The 21,728-nt window shown below is 39.4% G+C and overlaps 1 protein-coding gene across 2 annotated transcripts; it reads left to right on the top strand.

Annotated features, from left to right (window-relative positions):
- The first annotated feature begins 729 nt into the window (after positions 1–729).
- Positions 730–21,728, top strand: atf7a (activating transcription factor 7a). Of its 2 annotated transcripts, none has more exons than XM_005478121.3 (12): positions 730–806; positions 7,427–7,498; positions 10,954–11,050; positions 11,254–11,366; positions 11,797–11,961; positions 12,137–12,285; positions 13,848–13,941; positions 14,044–14,163; positions 15,164–15,307; positions 17,247–17,435; positions 17,897–18,002; positions 18,711–21,728. In XM_005478121.3, the coding sequence occupies exons 2-12, from the start codon at positions 7,451–7,453 to the stop codon at positions 18,941–18,943; spliced, it is 1,458 nt and encodes a 485-aa protein (XP_005478178.1). In that variant the 5' UTR covers positions 730–806; positions 7,427–7,450; the 3' UTR covers positions 18,944–21,728. The 2 variants fall into 2 exon arrangements, with proteins under 2 accessions (XP_005478178.1, XP_005478179.1); XM_005478122.4 differs by lacking the exon at positions 730–806 and adding an exon at positions 830–1,726.

Raw genomic sequence — 21,728 nt, 5'->3', positions numbered from 1 at the left:
CAGTCAGTGACTTGAAAAAAAGAAGATATCATGAAACTAATAACCATATGCACCACAAGTATCATCATTTTAATGTTTTTTGAATCACACAGGTGCACAGTCAGTAACTTTTTAAATTAATGACATGTTGATGATATCAGACAAATGAGACATATCTTACAAATTTAAGTGACAGTTCAAGCGTCCATAAAGCTTCTACTTACAATGTACAGTACTTAAAAGGATGTGTTATATTTGCAAAAGTTTATTGTTCAAAAACCCATCAAATGTATACAGTTATGAGGGGAATTCTTACCAACTTCCCCTTAGCCAAATTTACCTCTTTTCACAAGTCATTTACAACTAATATCTTAATTGCTGCATTTGCATCCACTGTATAGGTGGACTTGAGGTCAATGTTTCTCTGTTTAAGCTTTAATAAATGACACACAAAACATAAAGACTGTTTTTCCGTCTAGTCATCCTATGCTTAAAGATCATACAAAGGCTGGGGGGATACAGACACAGAAATAGCAGCAAGAAAGAAAAATAAGTGTAAGGGTTACAATTTCTGATGAGTCAGAAAAATGTTCAAAAATGAAGATTCGTTTCATCATTAAACTGTAGAAAATTTGGGTTGAATTTATATACACAGAACTTTCAATATGATTAAATTAAAAATAAATAAATGTAGGAGCTTTCTGATACATTTCTTTACATGTGGCCAGGCAGGGATAGCTTGTACGAAATCTCGCGATAAGTCCGCGTCAAGGGGAGTGTCAAATTCCAAGAGAGAGGAGAGGGGAGTCAGAGAGAGGGGCGCGAGGGTGAGTTTGTAAACACTTTATTAACCTTTAAATTCACCATAGATTAGTCGAGTATAGTAAATGATTACAATGTCGCGCTCGACACGACACTTTTCAGTGTTTGTTGACGTTAAAACGACACGTCTATGTAGTTGTCAAAACTGTTGTGGGAGCTACAACGTTTCATTCGGACCCACTGTGTCTCGCTTTGCACTCAAGTGTCACTCCGCCAACCAACTAAGTGCTAGCCTTTTCAGCTTTTGTTATTCTAAATACCCGAAGTGTACTTTGAAATACAGCAATTCACGTCGGATGTTATTAAATTGATTTTAATATATGTCTGTTGTCATGGCAGAAAGTGGTAGCAAGTACTGCTATCACTCACTTTTTAAGTGTGCGCTCGGCCTGTTGTTAACGCTAGCCACATTAGCTAGCCATTAGTTTTGCGTTGATAGGAAAAAAAAGTTGATTTCGACATTTTAGCCAATCAGATTCAGCTGTCCGATGTTATTGACAGGGTTTAAACCTATGAGTGCCTTAGAAGTCGCTAACTGACGCTCTCGTGGCCAATTGCTGAACAGTATAGGCGGCATTGTTACGGGAAAAGGCTGGGCTTATGTACCCGTACGTAGCCAGAGGTAATGGAGGCTAAAAAAGACAAACCTTTTCGACACAGTCAGCGGTGTCTTCACAAAGGAACTAAAGTTTGTGGAACTTTGGGAATTCAACTTGAAATTATCGTCGTTTATATGGGCGAATATGTGGAAAAAAGCGCGCTCGTGTAGTTTTTTTTGGCGGTAGGATATATTGCGATAATTTGGGTATGCAAGAAAACCTAAAAAAAAAAAAAAAATACCAATGATATCCACAGTATTGCAATTTGAACTGCTGAACGCCCCACGATCCATGTCTCCATCCATGTCAACACCTTCCTGAGAAATGTAGGTCATGTTTTTGGCAGAGTTGTGCATCATTCCTTCACTAAGAGAAGTGTTAGAACAGAGGAAACTACACTATGTCTTGTCCAACCAAACATCTTGCATTACTCTTCAGTAATTGCATGTATTTGAAGTTGGACCCAACACAAATGTTCTTTGCAGGTTGAAAATTAAACTTTTTTTTTTTTTAAAGTGTATATTGCATGCTTTTAGGTATTTCTGTTGATTAGATTAGTTAAGTAATGATTGGCTTGAAAGTGTTGTAGAGCATGAGTAAAAGCTACTGGCTACATTTTAATGTGGTCTTCTTTTTGAATTTATAGTTGTAAATCTATATTTGCTTGTTAAAGTTGCAGACCACAATCAAATCTACAAAATGTCTCTGATTTAATTTTAGGAAGCTCCCTTGAGTCCATCCTGTATTGTCCTGCATCGACAGTGATTTAGCTTTCAGGCCTTGTTGGTTATGCAGAAGTAGGAATAGGATTTCATTTGTTCCATTTACTAAATCTTGTGCTCACTTTGCTTACATAAACAAAACACTTTGGTTCTTGCACACACCCAGCCATAAACCTGGATGTCCTGTCTCAAATGCTCACGCACCTCACCTCTGATCCCATAATTATCCAAGCACATATTTGATTTGCATTTTTTTCTTTCACGGTTTCTTTTTTTATCCCTCTCCCTTCCAGCCCCCTTTAGTTATTTTTCTCTTTGTGGGGTCTCCCTACCCTCTGGCAATTTAAGCCCCAGATTCCACAGTCATGGCTGCAGTGCAAGCTATTAATACAGTTTGTTTAGTCAGTTTCCTAGCAGGCGGCATCAAACACTGGATGGCTGTGGCTGATTATAGCTGGGACTTGTTCCCTTACACCTGCTGAGTCGGAGAAATCCAAGTTAATGTTGGGACTTTGGCATCGACTCAATGAGAGAGACAGAAATGAGAACGCTCTGAGTGCTTCCATGTCACCTTGGATGAAAGGAGGTGAAAATACTTGATATCAAAACCTGTAATTAATATCAGTGATGTGCATCAGGACTGATGTAACGAGTTGACTGATTATCTTGCATGAAATTGGGGGTCTGCATGAAGTAGATATTTGAGGGTACAGGAAAACTTTAGTGAGACACTTCTGACAGTCGCAACATTAATTTAACTGTATCATTTCTACCTGTATAAATATAAATCTAGGCGGTAATTATGGATGGCTTCTTAATGTGAAGCCAAGTAAAAGATGCTGAAGAAAAGACCTTTACACATCTGTTTTAATCAGTTTAAGCAATTGGTTGGGGCAGCTATGAAAACAAATGGTGTTTTCCACCCCTGTCATCTGGAATTTATGGTGGATTTTCCACAAAATCAAATCCCACATTTCATGTTGGTGCCAGCCAGCCAAGTTAATGTCTAGCATGTCTTTAGTAAGATGTAAACTTTGAAATCTGTTCCTACTCCTGATGCCAGATGTGTCCATTTCCTCAAACAGTCCACACCCTCGGTATAACGAGCTAGATGGAGTATCTCGTTTGCAGACACGTCTGCCCAAATAGACTCAGTAGATTGGAAGTACTTTGTGAGGGGCCTTACACTGACCTGTTGCCTGCAAGAAATCAGACTTCTCTGTTTCATGGGTTCTTTGACGTGTGCAGAGAGGGGCAGCGTTTGCCTGCAAATATGATGCAGACCCCTTTTCTCATGAAGCAGAGAGACGCAACCGTTAGGTCTGTTACAAGCTAAGCTTCATGGGAGAGCGTCTTATTCCAGCGCAAGGCTTCGGTAATCACGCGCTGGCTCAGGGACTGCAGAGGGAGAGATGGAAGGAGGAAAAAATACTGACTTCAACATTGGGAAAACTTTCAGACATTTATGCCTCGCCAAAAAAATGAATAATCTGTCCCACTCAATAATGTTAAATGACATGCACAACACATGTTAGAGGTACAGCCGAGGTTGATGTGGTCAGTAACTCAGAAATAGTGAAATGCTAAACATTTTTAATTTGTCTTTTCTTTCCAGTTTGTCAAATACCTCTATGTACTAAGCAACTTTTTAATTCACAAACAAACTTTTAACAGCTCAAAAGTAATGAGACAGCGATGTTACTATACTCCTCTCAACAGATTTCTCCTCTTTGGTTTTTGGCCCCTTTCACCTGACGAGCATGGACATATCCATACTCTCCATACCTGTTGAAAATTTGTCTATGCTTTGCTGCAAACAAGATTCAAATCCTTATATCCCAGGTGAACGTGTTCTTTCATAACATCTCTGCCCTGTTGGGCCATGGACCTGAGACGTCTGGGAATGTCTCGTGCCTTCTCATTGGATGACTTTGGCGATGTGATCCCTTGGGCCGTATGGGTAGCTGTGTGGTGTGGTGTTTGCTCCTGTGCATCCCGCAGCTGCTCAATCAGCTTAGGATGTTGGAAGTTGTACTCATCAGTTTTTGCATGGTAGTGGGTGCATTGTCCTGCTGAGTGAGGAATCGGGCGAGGACGAGTGAAGTTACCATAAGGGGGGTTGTCACAAAAAAAAAAACCTGTGCTCAAAATTAATATTAAATTAAGATACTCGTTTGCAAGAGTATCAATACAAACAGTGGTGTCTTTGCATCCTCCAGCTGACACACAACTGCACGCAGCACCGTTGTAGTCAGGCCCACAGCTCCTCCCCTCACTAACAGATGAAGTAGTTATTGTCCATAATACCGTAGAACACTTTAGAAGGAATTTCAGAGGTCAGTAAAGCTCCAGTTTCAACAACATTGAAATATTAAACAGTTATCTAACCAGCACACATGGTAATGATAGCTGGTTAACTATTAGTAATTGCCCCATAGCCACATTAGTAATATGTTATCATTAACAGATGATAGTCCACTGTAGTCAGACAAAAGATGAATAATTATTGCAGGCTGAATGGGCCGCGGATGGAATATTGAGCTGTGACAGAGTGGATTACAGACACATGGAGAACTGGGCATTTTGCTGGCTTTGCAGAGCAGTTGGGGAAGCATAGTTGAACTGAGCAGAGAGTCCAGAGTGTGGAGAACTAATTGGAGCAAATAGAGAGTGAAATCTGGAGCAGTGCAGCAGAATTGGACGGGTTTCAGTCTTGAAGAGCAAAGCTGAGTATGTGAAGAGCTGCAGACTGAGGAGCAGTGTGAACTGTATTCAACATCTGCTGCCGGCAGATGTGGACCAGATGAGAAACTTGAGCTTTTTTTTTTTTTTTTTTTTTTTTTTTTTAACAAATGTTTATTAAAATCTGTTTCTTGTTTTGTTGTAGCCAGCTGTGAGGTCAGTTTTAAAATCCAATCAAAGACCGGTTAAGTCTTTCACAATTTTTGTTCGCGAAGATAATTTCATTACAGATTGTGAAGGTTAAAGAAATTTAATTAAATAATCCATAAAACTAATAAAACCTTTAAATTTGATCTAAAATACTTATTTTGCTAAGTCTAACTTAACCTTTTTCAACTTAAATTTTCCCAAATTTAACTTTTTCAAGATATCACTACTTTGCCATTACTTGTGTAGTTACAGGATGCAGAAAATCTTCCCTGTTGTATTGAAAAGGGTATCGAATATTTTTCTGTGTACAAGTGTTGAGTTTGAAATTATAGTATCATGACAACTTTAGACTGCCTCAGTTCTTAGTTGGTTGGTATGTGTCACAATAACATGTATAAATGCATAATACATAAATAACAGGGGCAGCAGCAGAACGTTTTGTTGTAATGAAATAATGTATAATGTTATTCACTTTGCCTGCCAGTGGTTTTAAAGTACTGCTCAACTGGTCTGGTCTTGAAAGACCTGTGATTGGCCCATCGGCTATATTTTCTAAATATATGTTTTCTCAAGCTGGAAAACAGCAAAGGCGCAGGAGTTTTGCTCTTGCTTTTTGAATTGCAATAAACTGAAAGATAATTATGGACTGTCAGCTGATGGTAAAAACAGAGAGTCTACCCCGGCTTCAAATCTGCATTTTTTTTAAAGTAAAAGTTTAAGAGGTGAATCACAAAAGACATCCTAGGGCTTGTGTTCAATCACAAAAGTCTGACAACATTTTTGCTCAAGAGCTGGAGGACATAGAGTATAATATATACAGTATATTACGTAAATACCAGTGAGTGGCTTTATTTTTCCTTCGTCTACATGTGAGTTGTGTCTGCGTGTGTACATAACAAAGTCCTCGATGCATGATGGTAGTTGGTGTATTTTCAGTGGGACAGTGTTGTGTAATAGCTGCCAGACGTCACTCTGGGCCAGCTGAGAATGCTAAAACATTCATGTCCGTTGCCTCTACCCCCTCCCCCCTCCCCTCCAATTTCCCGATTTAAATTTAATGAGTTATTTTTCTAAACTTCCCAGTTTGTCTCCACGTGCAGTGTTGTTCAGCTGTGCAGAGCAGCGCAGGGTGGGGGTGGGTTGGTGGCATTAGAGATTGAAGCAGTATGCTTGCACAGCCTTTTTCTTTTTTTTTTTTTTTTTTTTTTTTTTTTTTTTTTTTTTTTGCCACTTCAGGAGAAGAAAACAAATAAAACATGCACATATTTAACTCTCAACAACAGCATTTAATAAGAAGGTGAGAGGGATGTTGTGTATTTAGGTATTTTCAGTAGATTAAAAGGGCCAACAGTGCTGCCCACATATGCCTCTATTTTTACTTACTTACTTTACAAAATACTTGCGCTGTGTTAATAGTACACTAAAACTAAAATCCTGGGGCACATTTATTAGAAGTAAAGAAATACAAAAAGGCGTGATTATGCCCTGAAATATTTTTGAAATAATGGTCATCTTTTGATGAACTTTTTTATGTTTAATGTGCTTTTTTATAAGTCATGTTAACAACCAGCTAGCAAAAGGTAGCTACACCCTAGCAATATATACATATTGTTTAAAAAACTATACACAATTTAAACTACTTACTAATATAACATTAAACTGTGGTTAAATGGTCATGTTTCAAAAAAACTTGTTAGTTTTAGCTATGTCAAATTACCTTAAAACTCTTCATCCTGCTTCTCAGGAGCTGAACCATCCACCTTAAGATTGCAAAATTTCATAATATTTAAAATATAAGTTTCAGATGTTCATGTAGAAGTAGTAAGATGACCTGGAGAACAAATTGAAGCGAGGTCAATGGGAATGTGTCCAGTGCCAGAGATCTGTCGTGTGGAGTCACATGAAAACCTTCATAAAGTGAATGAGGACGTACTTAACCTTAGATTGCATGTGCGTGCACAGAGAAACAGCTGACTCAGAGAGCGGGAAACATTGAATGAGGGGTACAAGAAGGGGAGGGGAGGCAAGGTGGCAGAGAGGTGAGGAGAGAGTGGTAATGAGAGAAGGAGGGATTGGAAGTGAGGAAAAACGAGACAGGGAAAGAGAAGGAGACGGAGATGTCTTTGTGTAAACGCTAGCTGCCGTCCTCTCGTGTAAGCAGGCTCCTCATTGGCCAGCCCGAAGCCCCCGTGTGTGTGAAGGAAGTATCACCAGGGAAACTTCTTCTCGCTGCCACTGTGCGTGTTTTCCTCCTTGCCAGGGTTATTTTTAAATAGCATTCGGCTTCCTGCTCAGACTAAAGACTACAAGCCACAGCATCTCTGTTTTGTTGTTTTCAGGATTTTGCCAGTACACACACCAAAAAAAAAAAAAAAAGCTGCAACAATGTTCTCTTCTTCTCCTCTACCACAGTTACATTGCAAGCTCTTTGCAAAAATGGGGGACGACCGACCTTTCGTGTGCAATGCTCCTGGATGCGGACAGGTAAGTCCTCTGTTTTCATGTCCTGCTCTCTGTGGTAGTAATCTTTGCCTTTTGTAAATGCTCAGCAAAGGTCAGTGCTGCACTTCACAGTATTGTTCTTCTCGAAGAAAACTATATGAAACCAAAAAATAAATAGACATTCTTTTTGAGAACGCGCTGGTTTTAATGTAGCGCTATATACAACAACCCTGAAAAGATACGTTCTCACTGCAAGCGTAAACTGACATATTTATGCAACACTTATAATTAACATCACACCGATGACATTCATGCTAGCATGCCGTTTGTGAGACAATGCTGTCTCCTTTTGCAATGACTCACTGGAAGCTCCAGTGAGTAATCAGAGCACCGTTATTGTTTCAACCTGTCACTGCTGACTTCTAAGCGCCTGCAGACACAGGTTTGAGCCGAGGCAGTGACTCAGCTGAGTGCCAGTAGTGCACTCACATGCCTGTTACGTGGTGTTTCGACGAGGCTTGGCTTGATATCATAGAATAGAAGAAGGGAGAAATTAAAAAGGAGTCTGTTCTTAGACTCATGATTATTCAACACAGGAAATCATCATGTCTGATGCTGTGTTCATTTGGGTGTGATATCCTTAGAGCTAGTAGTGAAATGCCTCCTGGGAATCTGAAGGAAGAAAGTGTTTATGGGTTTACGCAACATTTAGGATTCTTGGGACTTCTTCCATGCTCTGATCAGAAGAATGGGATTGTGGTTTGAACAGCAGTCATGTAAAGCAGTTGAACATGCATAGTCGATAAATAAGTGATGACGAGTTGTTTGGTAATTTTCTTTTCAGAACATCGCAGACATCTAGGGACCCTTCCTTTGTCTTTCTTTACATGTTTTTGTGATGTAAATACTCTGCATATTTCATTGGTTTGATTATTAATTTATTTTACTGCTTAAGCAACAGAGACCTAAAGAGGCAAAGTGATGTGGATGACAGTGCTGGTCTGCAGCTGTGTCACTCTCAAAGCATTGTTTTAGAGCCAAACTGTTGTATAAACAGGTGTGGGATGGTAGAGTGGTGCTAGATGTTTGGGTATGTTGTCAGTATCGCAGTGCCACCTCATTTTAGAGAACGCGTACAAGGTTATAAACAAACAGTTTTCTTTCTTTTATTTTGGTTGAATCTATGTCAGAGGGGAAGAAGAAGAAGTGAATGCAGAAGAAATGCAAAACAAAAACAATAAGAAGAAAAGAAATCACATTTGTTTGGCATCTTTTAAGAAACACAGTCACTTTACACACACTATCTGATATCACTGTGTTGGTGTTTCTATATCATGATAATTATGTTAGAATAGCATTATCCAAGAATTTGGCTAATGATTATATATTTATTCTGTTGTACGAAAAAATAAAGAAAACACTTGAAATTCTTACAATTTTTTCTGGAACAGAATTTTATATAAACAAAGAGAAAAACATTTGTCTTTTTTCCCCACATTGCAAAGCTGTGATATCACAACAACATGATCGTTCAGTCGCACTGCTGATCCTGATCTAAAGCCTGAACCATGAAATAATTGCCAGAAAATCACAATTTTTTGGAAATTGAGTGTTTATTGAACTTTCTGATGAGATAAAAAAAATAATTTGCATGTATTAGCTTTAATTTGTAGAAACTGTGTATTAAATATGATACCATTGGCTTTAAAGCGTTAAGATAATGCAGGAACCACACCAACACGGGGATATCAGATGCACTTGCTTTACACACACACACACACACACACACACACACACACACACACACACACACAAGTCAAAGGCATCAGTGAAATTAAAAAAAACAACAAAAAAAAACCAGGTGAAATTGAATAAAGTTGTCATGGTACACATGTAACAACTTCTCGCTGGTTAAGATTACAGATTTTTTTGGGGAGTCATGTTTGTGATCACTTAACTCTAATATTACTTTCTTTTAGCTCGGTTTTCATCTCTGCCTACTCCTGAGAGAAAAATGTGGCTCTGTAGCTGATAATGAATCCACTTTCTTAACAAGCTAAATTAAGTGTTTCTGCAGTTAGTGATGGAGCCACGTCATCAGATTTTTGGTAACCAGGGTTGAGGGTTTTTTTTGTTTGGTTTTTTTTTCTTAAACCAAAACAACAAAAGACAAAATCTCAGTTTAGTGCTCTGCAGGTTTCTTACCACAAGTGGTCCAGCTCACATGCCACAGCAGTTAAAACAGGAGTAATATACAAATATTGATAGACACAGGCTTGGTGTTATCTTAACAAGCAAGTAAATGGAAATACAGTCTAAAATTGGCAACAATTAAATTTCCGGTGACAAGGCATTTGATTTGACGGTTTCCACTACTCTGTGGTAGTGGTTGGTATTAAAAGCATTGAGGTTCAGTACTCTATCCTGTACATTTGCCAGCACCTTCATTATATGTTTATACATTTTCTGGCCTTTAATTGCGATTTGCTGCTAATTATTGTATCCTTTATGTCCAAATACTGTGTTAATGCTGCCCTTTTATATGCAACAGTTGTCTTCTGGGAAAGTCTGAATCATGCCCATAATAGAACAAGGATGATTGATTCCTGGCTTTGCTCAGGATTTTCCTTTTACCAAGTTAACAACAACAACAACAAAAACAACAACAGCAGCCCCCCTATTATATGATGCCCAGTATTTATTGTGTGGGGAGGAGTAATTCTAGCTGCCATTTTCTCATACATGGAGATTAGTTGGAGATAGTTTTTCTCCACAAGATCTAGCAGCCTTGTTCAGAGGAATGAGACAGATGAGACACGTATTGGTGATGCTCCTGGTCGGGCTAAAAATAAGCCCCCCGACACTTGACTGTGTTTCCACTTCACTCTCACGACTGAACTCACAACTGCAACACGGCGCCCTAAAATAGGCCTCAGTGAATGGTGAATAGGCTGGTGCCAGAGCCAAGATTATTCCTCCTACGTCTCTCGAGTGAATCACCTCACCACTTCTCAAAAGAAGTTCCATGTCTCTGAGGATGGCTGTTAATGGCGTCCTCTGTGCGGTCAATTTGAGCTAACGCCAGGCTACTTGTAGCTTAAGCTGCAAGCACCCAAAAGGAAGTAACAGAATTCAGACTTTCTTTTATCGTTACAGACTCACAGTTCATACTTGTGTTTTACACACTAATTCATTAGACAACACCAAGTTACGTGAGCAGCTATTTCTGCAGCTTTTGTGGTCAGTTCTGTCAATATATTGTTTTTTTCCCTCTTCCTTTATTTTTGTTTATATATACTTCTCTATCAAGTTGTTGACATTTTCACCTTTTTGTCACGTACTGGGTCCTCCATAGACTGCATGTGTTGGCCACAAAAGATTATCTATCGCTGATTTTAGCAATAGAATATACAGGATGTCTCTTCAGAACGCAGTTGCCGTTTCTTTTAGGCTAATTCAATGTTCAATGTTCACTTTCGTCTTGTTCACTTTTCCAGAGGTTTACCAATGAGGACCACTTGGCAGTACACAAACACAAACATGAGATGACGCTGAAATTCGGACCAGCCAGGACCGATTCGGTCATTATTGCAGGTACTCTCGTCCGTGTGAGACAGACGTTCATCTTCACTGTGTTTTTAAATGTCGTCCCCCAGCATTCAGATGAACAATATTTACCCTAACGTCAGTGTGCTCCAACACTAGATATCACATGGGCTTTTATATTCAGTGTAAGTGTGAACTAACGGTGGTGTTGTTACTTTGAATAGTTATATCTGCTCATTACGTTTTCCTAGACCAGACACCTACTCCCACTCGTTTCCTAAAGAACTGCGAGGAGGTTGGCCTGTTCAATGAGCTGGCCAGTTCCTTTGAACAAGATGATGATGAGAAGAGGGCCAAGAACTCTGTAAGCAACACTTGTGGTTGATGATTTTATCTTCTTTTATCTCTGCGCTTGTGCATGACCGTGTGCATGACCGTGTGCATTACAGTGTACAGTAACCGAAGAAATTTTCTACAGAGACTTGACATGACTGAAAAAATATCATTTTACTTCCTTCTTTCTTATCTCAAGTATTAATTCAGTCAAAAAAATTACAAACTTGAAATTCCTGCCTTGCACACAGTCTGTGTATTGTTAGCATTTCGGTTATTGCAGCAGTCTCTTTTTAAACGGTTTGGTGTTTTATTGCGCTTTATATGCGTTTCAGAGCTGGGGTTGTGGCTGTTTAGTTTATGTGATGAATGCCCACTTCCCTTTTTTTTTTCTTTTTTTAATATACTTCAGTCTATATGTAGTGTAAGCCTATTCTCTTTATCTGTAACTCATTTTTCAGCTCCCTGCTTCGAACTCTGTGGCTTTGGACATGAGCCTGCAGACGCCATCAGAAGTGAAGGTGAAACAGGAGGCACCTGTAGAAGTTGATTCTTCACCACCAGGCAGCCCTGAATCCTCATCTGGGAAGTCGGACAGCAACAGGGAGCCTATAGTTAAAGGAAAGGTACAAGAAAACCTGATAAGGGGGATTGCATAGGCGTGTAGAGAAGAGAGGAGTATCTCTAAGCGATGTTGCAAGTAATTCATGATACTCGCAGCTGCAGTGGTTACAGAAATTTATTGTGGGGTACAAATGATGTGTGACATAAAAGCCTAATTTATTTTATTTTATTTTGTAGGACACACCACCCAGGAATTCAGCCCCTACCCCGACTATTGTGCGTCCAGGTTCCCTCCCACTACATTTGGGCTTTGATGCTCTTCAGCCCACCATGCCATCACCCACCTCCGTCATCACACAGGCTCCACCCTCAAATCGTACTTTGGGGTAAGTCAAGTTCCAAATCCTTTGGTTGGCCTTTGCTAACCGCTTTAAGCAAAATCTGCAACTTAAAATAAATGCTTGTCTAGCTGAAAAAACATGTTTTGCAAACAATGTGACAACATCTCATGTTCTTGCAAGTGAACCTTTAATATCAAAGATGCCATCATGTTCTTTCTTTCGTTCTTTTTTTTGTGGGCCCGACGGGTCAGCCATAGTGAAAAACAACCAAAAGCTGTGCTCTACTGACAAAAAATTATGCCAGTTTTGATCTTGTGAAATAGGATGTAAAGTTTTGCGACAGTATTCATGATTAATAAAAAAGATATGCCGCTTTAAAAGGAACTATTGAATTTGTTTTTCCTGTTACAGACACTACAAAATAGGTGTTAGAATTACCAGCTGTTGCAGTTTTCCCTTGTAATCACACATTTCTTTATATTCATATACAGATATGTAGATGTGTAGAATGTCAGTTACTGTACGGGCAACTATAACCTGCAACATGCAGCACAAAACCCGAGCCTGCAACACGATTCTTCCTTATGTCTGCAGCAATATTATATCCATAGGATCTATAGCAATTATAAATAGAAAATCTGATAAAGTAATGTTTATATTTGCTGTTGCATCAGTCAAGTTATGCACTGTTACGGACGCTGCACGGTGTTTCAGACAAAAGTCGACAGCTTCACACATTTGTGAAAAATAGCTGCAGAGAGGGTAAAAATCCCTTGCTTGTCACGCTCAAGGTTTCGAAGGAAGTCGTAATATAAGTCTTAACTTTTTATCTTTTTCTTGGACATGTAAAATGTGAAAAAGCACTAAACTGGTTAAAAACTGGTATTAGAGGGAATGCATATATGTTAAATCATAATTTGGAGAGTGTTTGCATTCAAATATATTTGTGTTTTGACAGAATTGGTGATTCAAGCTAAGATCAAACTATTTGGCGTCATCAATATCAGAGCTAGTGTAGTTTTGTATTTTCTTTTCTTTCCATTTTGATGTTTTGTTTTTCCATTCGGTTTAGTTTCAGTTTGTTTCCACACTGGGTTTTCTTGTCACAGTTTCGTTTCTATTCTTTGAAAATGTTTAGTTTTAGTCTACTTTGTATAATTTTTCATTTTTTAGTAGATGGATTAATAGATATTACAATAATAAAACAAAACTATACAAAGTCTCAGTAAACATGACCTTTAGTGCTTCATCAGGGAGGTTGTAATAGTTTTGGGTTTTTTTTGCCAAACTAGCAAACAGTAAAACTATGTTTCAGTTTGAGCTTAGTTTAAATATTCGTATTTATTTTTCAAGTTTAGTTTTCAAATTGTATTTTTTACTGGATTATAATATTGTGTTACACACGTGAACCCAGTTTCGTCATTTGATTGTAGCCTACTCTGAGAGGAAAAAAAATACAATTTAGTTCATGAATCTACAAAATATTTTCTCATCATTAAGTGATGGACTGCATGTTCTATTTCTTAAAAAGCATAATTTAAAATTAATTAACAAACACAAGAGTGAATCTCCTGTTCTTATTTGTCCTCTGCTGTCTGTCTCTCCAGTTCACCGACCAGCCATTACCCTATGATGATGCTTCCCTCTGGTCAGGCTGTGCCTGTGCTGCCTGGTCCTGTTCAGATGCCTTCTGTCATTAATGTAAGGCACACTAACAGTCTAAGTATGTTGTAACTTAACTTTATAACTTAGGTTAAAACTAAACCAACTTCTATGCATTTGTGTCTCATATTTGATCTCCAGCTGGCTCGACCCATGTGCATGGTACCCAACATTCCTGGGATCCCTGGTCCTCCTCTGGGAGGCAGCAGCAGCGGCTCCAACTCCCCCTCTGGCTACAGCATCCACTCAGAGGCCAAGATGGTCAGCACTAGATTAGCTCTCTATTTTTATCTATTTATCTGTTCTTTTTGTCTCCATCTTCACCCTCCAGCCTTCCGCTGCACAGGCTTAGGTCCTTCGTCATATGATCTTTTACTGTGGTTGCTTGTTTATGTAACCCTTTCACCTGACAACACAATTTGCACTCAATTTATGATAGTGCAATGCACACACAGAGATTCATGCACAGTTTCCACCTTGTAGCTGTGTCCCAGATAAAACAGAGAGTGCAGTCATTGTTTATGGTATTTAAAACATATAAAGTATCCCCTTTAGCACATTCCTCTGTTTACCCTAGGCCCTCACTCCTTCAGTCGTAAGAAGATGATCATCAGTGTAATTAAAGACTAATTTTTGTTTGGGTTTTTTGTTTTTATTTGGGGTTGGGGGGTTTTTCGGGCTGATGTGCAGAATCTTTCTGTTCATGGCTCTCCTAATACAATATGATCATTATCAAGAGGTTGCTGTATATGTATAACATTTGACCGCTTGTGTACCTTCAGGGCTGCAGTCATTTCTTTTTTAATCATCACTGTGAGCTGAATTATTCACAATTTAAATCAAACATGATCAAAATCCAGCAACATCATCCGAAAACTGCCGCAGGAACATATAAAGCCCCCAGATCTGAATGAAGGAGGTCACATGAATCTGTTGCTGAAAACAGTTCAGAGAGAGCACATCTGTAAATGATCTCCTTGGAGAGAATCGGGCTTCTCCAGTAGTGTGATCAACAACTTTAAAACATGCCAAAGATGGGTAACTAATGTCTTGTCCAGGTTGTTATTGCAAAGTGTGAATCAGTTAATGTTGACCCGGCACAGTGAAATTATATAAATGCTGTTGGGACTGATTCAGACATGCTTTCTATGACTTGTAGATTTCTACAAAGTTACAATGAAGTTTTTCATGATTGTTTTCTTTTGTTTTTTTAATTCCTCTGGCTGTTATTGATGTTGCTTATTTGACTGTTGGTCTGTAGCGTCTGAAGGCTGCGCTGCAAAGCCCATCAGGACAGAGTATGGGGATCATGGCCATGGGCAGCAGCCCCATGGTACCTCAGAAGGCAGAACAGAGTCAGCTGCTTGTCCAGCAGCCAGACGCACCATCACCTGCACAACCTCAGGTACTCTGTTAAGTATAAATTCCTGACTGTAACATGCTTTTTTCATCCATACAAAATATGCTTTAAACTTGGATTAAAGATGATCACATCTAAGTCATCTAAACTTTCTTTATTATACAGTGGCTTGCAAAAGTATTCGGCCCCCTTGAACTTTTCCACATTTTGTCACATTACAGCCACAAACATGAATCAATTTTATTGGAATTCCACATGAAAGACCAATACAAAGTGGTGTACACATGAGAAGTGGAACGAAAATCATACATGATTCCAAACATTTTTTACAAATAAATAACTGAAAAGTGGGGTGTGCGTAATCATTCAGCCCCCTGAGTCAATACTTTGTAGAACCACCTTTTGCTGCAATTACAGCTTCCAGTCTTTTAGGGTATGTCTCTACCAGCTTTGCATATCGAGAGATTGAAATCCTTGCCCATTCTTCTTTGCAAAACGGCTCAAGCTCACTCAGATTAGATGGACAGCGTTTGTGAACAGCAGTTTTCAGATCTTGCCACAGATTCTCGATTGGATTTAGACACCAGACAGGTCAGGGATAAAGTTATTGAGAAATTTAAAGCAGGCTTAGGCTACAAAAAGATTTCCCAAGCCTTGAACATCCCACGGAGCACTGTTCAAGCCATCATTCAGAAATGGTAGAAGTATGGCACAACTGTAAACCTACCAAGACAAGGCCGTCCACCTAAACTCACAGGCCGAACAATGAGAGCGCTGATCAGAAATGCAGCCAAGAGGCCCATGGTGACTCTGGACGAGCTGCAGAGATCTACGGCTCAGGTGGGGGAATCTGTCCATAGGACAACTATTAGTCGTGCACTGCACAAAGTTGGCCTTTATGGAAGAGTGGCAAGAAGAAAGCCATTGTTAACAGAAAACCATAAGAAGTCCCGTTTGGAGTTTGCCACAAGCCATGTGGGGGGGACAGCAAACATGTAGAAGAAGGTGCTCTGGTCAGATGAGACCAAAATGGAACTTTTTGGCCAAAATGCAAAACGCTATGTGTGGCGGAAAACTAACACTGCACATCACTCTGAACACACCATCCCCACTGTCAAGTATGGTGGTGGCAGCATCATGCTCTGGGGGTGCTTCTCTTCAGCAGGGACAGGGAAGCTGGTCAGAGTTGATGGGAAGATGGATGGAGCCAAATACAGGGCGATCTTGGAAGAAAACCTCTTGGAGTCTGCAAAAGACTTGAGACTGGGGCGGAGGTTCACCTTCCAGCAGGACAACGACCCTAAACATAAAGCCAGGGCAACAATGGAATGGTTTAAAACAAAACATATCCATGTGTTAGAATGGCCCAGTCAAAGTCCAGATCTAAATCCAATCGAGAATCTGTGGCAAGATGTGAAAACTGCTGTTCACAAACACTGTCCATCTAATCTGACTGAGCTGGAGCTGTTTTGCAAAGAAGAATGGGCAAGAATTTCAGTCTGTAGATGTGCAAAGCTGGTAGAGACATACCCTAAAAGACTCTGGAAGCTGTAATTGCAGCAAAAGGTGGTTCTACAAAGTATTGACTCAGGGGGCTGAATAATTACGCACACCCCACTTTTCAGTTATTTATTTGTAAAAAATGTTTGGAATCATGTATGATTTTCGTTCCACTTCTCCCGTGTACACCACTTTGTATTGGTCTTTCACGTGGAATTCCAATAAAACTGATTCATGTTTGTGGCTGTAATGTGACAAAATGTGGAAAAGTTCAAGGGGGCCGAATACTTTTGCAAGCCACTGTATATCACATCACCTGTTTTAGTTAACAGAAAATTGGGGATGTTCTTGTTGTGCCGAGATGACTCTGGTGTGTGCTGGCTAAAATGAAACTGTGACTCATACTTCCCTTTTTCGTCTTTCTTCCACTCATCTCGTCTGTCTGTGCGTTTCCTTCTGACCTTTACCCTGCTTCTCCCTCCAGGTATCTCCAGCACAGCCTACAGGTGGGCGTCGACGGCGGACGACAGACGATGACCCCGACGAACGAAGGCAGCGTTTCCTCGAGAGGAACCGGGCAGCAGCATCCCGTTGCAGACAGAAACGCAAACTGTGGGTAAACTCCCTAGAGAAGAAAGCTGAGGAGCTCAGCACTTTGAACGTCTCACTGTCGGTGAGTGGGCCTCCAGTGGGTGGATGCTGGTGATGGGGCTTCTAACTACTTGTAAAAGTTTGAGAGGTGGATTCCAGATAAGATAAATGAGTTCGCATTAGTATTGAGTAAATTTTTTACAAATGAACATAGCTGATAGATTTGAAACAATGGAAACCACTACATCTTGTTTCATATCTTTATTTTGTCAAGTGGAAACTTTAGGTAATATTTATACCTTACGCCTTGTGGGAAATGTACGCTGCTCTGCAGTGGAAGCAAAACCATTTCAACATTAGTTTTTTTCTACCGGAAAATCCATTAGGGAAGAAAAATATGGGAAGTCTGTATTTTAAATTACATAACCAAGCATTACTAGTTTGTTTTTTTTTTTTCTCATTGGTTTGGGAAGTGTACTGTAATTTCTGAAATGTAGTATTGTAGTACTAATCAGTCTGATTTTTTTTTTCCTATCCTCTCAGAATGAAGTGTCTCTGTTGCGTAATGAGGTGGCTCATTTAAAGCAGCTGCTGCTGGCCCACAAGGACTGTCCTGTAACCACCTTACAAAAGAAGACTGCCTACTTAGGTGAGCCCTGCACAGTTATGCCCTGTTATTCACACGGTGCTATTTAAAGTTAGAGGAAACTTGAGTCTCAATTGCATGTCTTAGATATGTAGAAATATAGTTGATGTATTGCGCAAAGCATAAAGAGCTAAAATGAAATTGGAACCTCAAAGTCGCTCTCACATTTTAATCGAAACACACGGCTTTGCTGTGTAGCTCTCTACTTGTGATTGCAAGAAGACATGAGCAGGCCTAGGTTACAATGTAGCCATGCTGCTGTGGCTTCATGTGAGCTGTAGTTTTCTTCAGTGCCCACAAAGCAATTGTAATTTTGTTGAAATAATTAGGGTTCAGTTTGTTATGGCAACGGCCACAGTGGATGGTAATGTGTTTAAAAATTATTAATAGAGTTGGATAAAAAAGCAACATTTGCAATTTAGATTAATTCACGATATTGCTAAGGGCTGATGGTAACATTAAAATAATAAAACAAGAACTATAATTAAGTAGCAAAATCTTTGTTCAAGTACTTCTCGTTTTATTTATAAATTTTTTTTGGTGCATTTCCTAGATTTTGGACGGGATAAAGTTACTGAATATAGCTTGATTTTCACTCGAATAAAAATTAACATAATGTCCAAAGATTTTCAGCAATGAAAACTGTGGAATGTGCTCAATATAAATGAGATAAATATCTTTGCCTGTGTACCTTTTTATTTTTCTGTATAGCTGCAGAAGAGAGCATGAAAGACACGTCAGAGCCTACAGGTTCCCCTGCCCCGGTGATTCAGCACAGCTCTTTGGCGCCCAGCCCTTCTACGGGGCAAAACGGCCTGAGCTCAAGGGCAGCAGCTGAGGCTATGGCCATGTCAGTGCTGGCAGGAATGGGCCAGCAGCAGAGAGCTGAGAGCGGACCCTCTCACATTATCATGGCTGCACAGTCTCAATCTGCTGCCAGATGATGAGCGATGCCACCAAGGCCCACACTTGGCTCATCACCCAGGGTAGAAAAGACTCCCACCTCCCAGGTTCCCTCATCTTTAAATTCAGAATTTCACATCTTCTCCTCTGCCTCCCCTCCCCTCTGTGGTCTTTCTAACCCTCCTGGGGAGCCATCTTGCTGGGGCCTGGAGCTCATCAGCAGCCTTCTGGGAAAGGACTGAGACTTTTAAGAGAGCTTCCTGTTAACTTTGCCATAGACTACAGGGGCTGGACTCCAATACCCCCTCCCCCCTGTTTCCTCCTGTGCGTCCCTGCTCAACTGTCCTCAACTTCAGTAATAAGGACTCTTCACTGGACTGTATGACTGCATCAAGTATACTGCCATAATGATCTTCCCACGTGGACACGTGCCGCACAGGTGTTTCGTAAACATATATATTTTTTTTGGATCAAATCCGATATTAAACAGCACACAGGGCTCTACACTTTTTCCAGCAGGGAACAGTGCCTTGCTCTCCTCGTCACTTTAGCCTTGCACACACACCCACACATGCCATCACAGAATGCCTCCCTATACATCCTCAGCTCCAAAGATGCGGTAGTTGTCCAGAATTCTCTGACTCACATCTCAATTATTCACTCAGACCTTTAGTAAATGGTTCTCAGCCTCAACACGATCTCAACCTGGACCCAAAAACCTTACCTCATGTACACCCCTTTATGATAAAGTGTATTAACTGTGTGTGTGTGATTGTATATTTATGTACATCAGAACATAGCAGTTTGCCTACTCCTGATCTGATGCATTATTAGCTAGATTGTTAGCATGTGACTTTTCTAATAGGGTGTTATGTTTTTGATACAGTATGTGCAGCTATATTTCTTTTAACTAATTGGCACATCCTCCCAGATTGACCCATGTAACCAAAAATATGTTAGATTGCGATTTAAAAATAAGTTTGTTGGAGCAGATTTTTTTTTTTTCTGACCTGAAGGGAATTGAACTTTTTCCACCTTTTCATATTTCCTGAAACAGGCAGGTGGTTTATTGGTATGTAAATGGATGGCTTTTTCCATTTTTACATGTAACTGTTCTGGTGACTGTGTTTTCTCCGTGTGTGGGCCCTGCTGGACTTACTGTAACTGTTATTTTCACACTTCTCAGGATGGTTGCACATCCTTTGCTGCTCGTTTGAAAATGCGATGAACCCCTCGTTCTGTATGCTCTCTACCAAACCGAAACTAAGCCATAATGGATCTCTCCAAAGACTATCTGGTACTTGTCCTGGGACAGAAGTGAATACCCTGACTGTTATTTTGTGATTCAGAGGTTGCAGTGGCACTATGACAGTATATCACTGCTTGTAACTTGCACTTACACACAGTCTTTCACACAGTGTTTGATCATTTTGCCTTAAGATCACATTTGTGCCTCCGATATCCCCCTCACATAAATATATACAGATTTGCTTGTATGGGGGGAAAAAACAGCTCTAGAGAAATTATATTAGTCAGTATATAAATTGGGAAAAAATGAACATCAGTAAATATAACATTTAATTAATAAACAAAGCTTTTTGAGGCCTTTAAGTACATAAAAAGTGTCTTTTAAGAATATTGTTAAAATATTGAAGTACTTGTCTGTCATCTGGTGGAGAGACAGAGCAAAGACATCTCCAGTGGTCAAAGCTTTAAGGGCAGAAGACGAGCTGTCCTGTGACTGTTTCTGAAAGGCTCCAGTTCTTTTACAATGTCCCCCAGATGTTTTATCCAGATATCGATATATTTTTACATGAATGCTCAAAGTGGTTTGCTTTTTTTCCCCTGTCCCTCTTTTGCCCTCTTTCTTAATATTTTTGCGAGATATGATATTTCAGAAACAGGATATGACTTATTAACATAAGGACATTTATGCACTAAAGTAATGCAGGTTAACTATTGCTTTGTATTTCTGTTCAATTTACATTTTTTTTTTTGCTTTATCCTTTTTTTTTTTTTTTCAGAGATATCAGAATGTTTTTTTGTTTGTTTTTTGTTTTTTAATGATGGTTTTCTGTTATCTGTACTGTATACACGAATGGGAATTTGCTGAGCAACTTTAATACCTTTTCCCTTTTGACTGAACCTCTCCTCCTACAGTCCCAATGGCGACCCCGGCAATTTGTGTAATTTGCTGGCAGTCAAATAGACGATTGTTCATTTGAAATGAAAATTCAAACTGCATTTAGCTTTTATGTTTTCTTATATTCTTTTGTTGCGTGCTGTCTTTAGCACCACACACTCTTCGTCATAATGCTTCTGATTGTGCTGATGAATATAGAGACTAATTTCTTTAACACAACGATTTGTGTTTTTGTTGGTTTGTTTTCTCAACAGAAAAATGGACTTGTGCTTTTTGTTTTTGTTCTTTTTTTTAAAAGAAATTTTACCCCCTCTTTTTCTTTTCTTCTTCTTTTTTTTTAATACCTTTTAACAATCGGTCGTGTCTTTTGAGCTTCCTTGTCTAACTTATTGTTTTAATTGGTCAAATAACAATAATCTTTACAGTCTTTTGCCTGTTAACGATGGGCCAGACTTGTTCTAAACATAGCAATTTAGTGGGAAATACAGTAATGTGAAAATTACACATAGTGTATTGATGGTTTTTCACACTCCCTTTGTTGGACTGATGATTTCTAAAATTGTCCTTGTATTGTACATATCTGTACTATATGAATATATTTACTTTTCCATGCATGTCCAAGAGGAATACCATGAACACTTACAGTGCTGCAGTTTTAATTAAAGAAACTACATCATAATGAG

This window comes from Oreochromis niloticus, linkage group LG20 (assembly GCF_001858045.2).
Source record: "Oreochromis niloticus isolate F11D_XX linkage group LG20, O_niloticus_UMD_NMBU, whole genome shotgun sequence".
NCBI classification, from domain to species: domain Eukaryota; kingdom Metazoa; phylum Chordata; class Actinopteri; order Cichliformes; family Cichlidae; genus Oreochromis; species Oreochromis niloticus.
Note: the sequence above shows the minus strand (reverse complement) of the source record. Positions and strands in the feature narration are given on the sequence as shown.

Bases quoted from the DNA above. Each gene is read 5' to 3' on its own strand.
- atf7a (XM_005478121.3), top strand. From the start codon at position 7,451: ATGGGGGACGACCGACCTTTCGTGTGCAATGCTCCTGGATGCGGACAG. The intron at 11,051-11,253 runs GTACTCTCGTCC...ACGTTTTCCTAG, and splicing joins CGATTCGGTCATTATTGCAG to ACCAGACACCTACTCCCACT. The intron at 14,164-15,163 runs GTCAGCACTAGA...GTTGGTCTGTAG, and splicing joins TCCACTCAGAGGCCAAGATG to CGTCTGAAGGCTGCGCTGCA.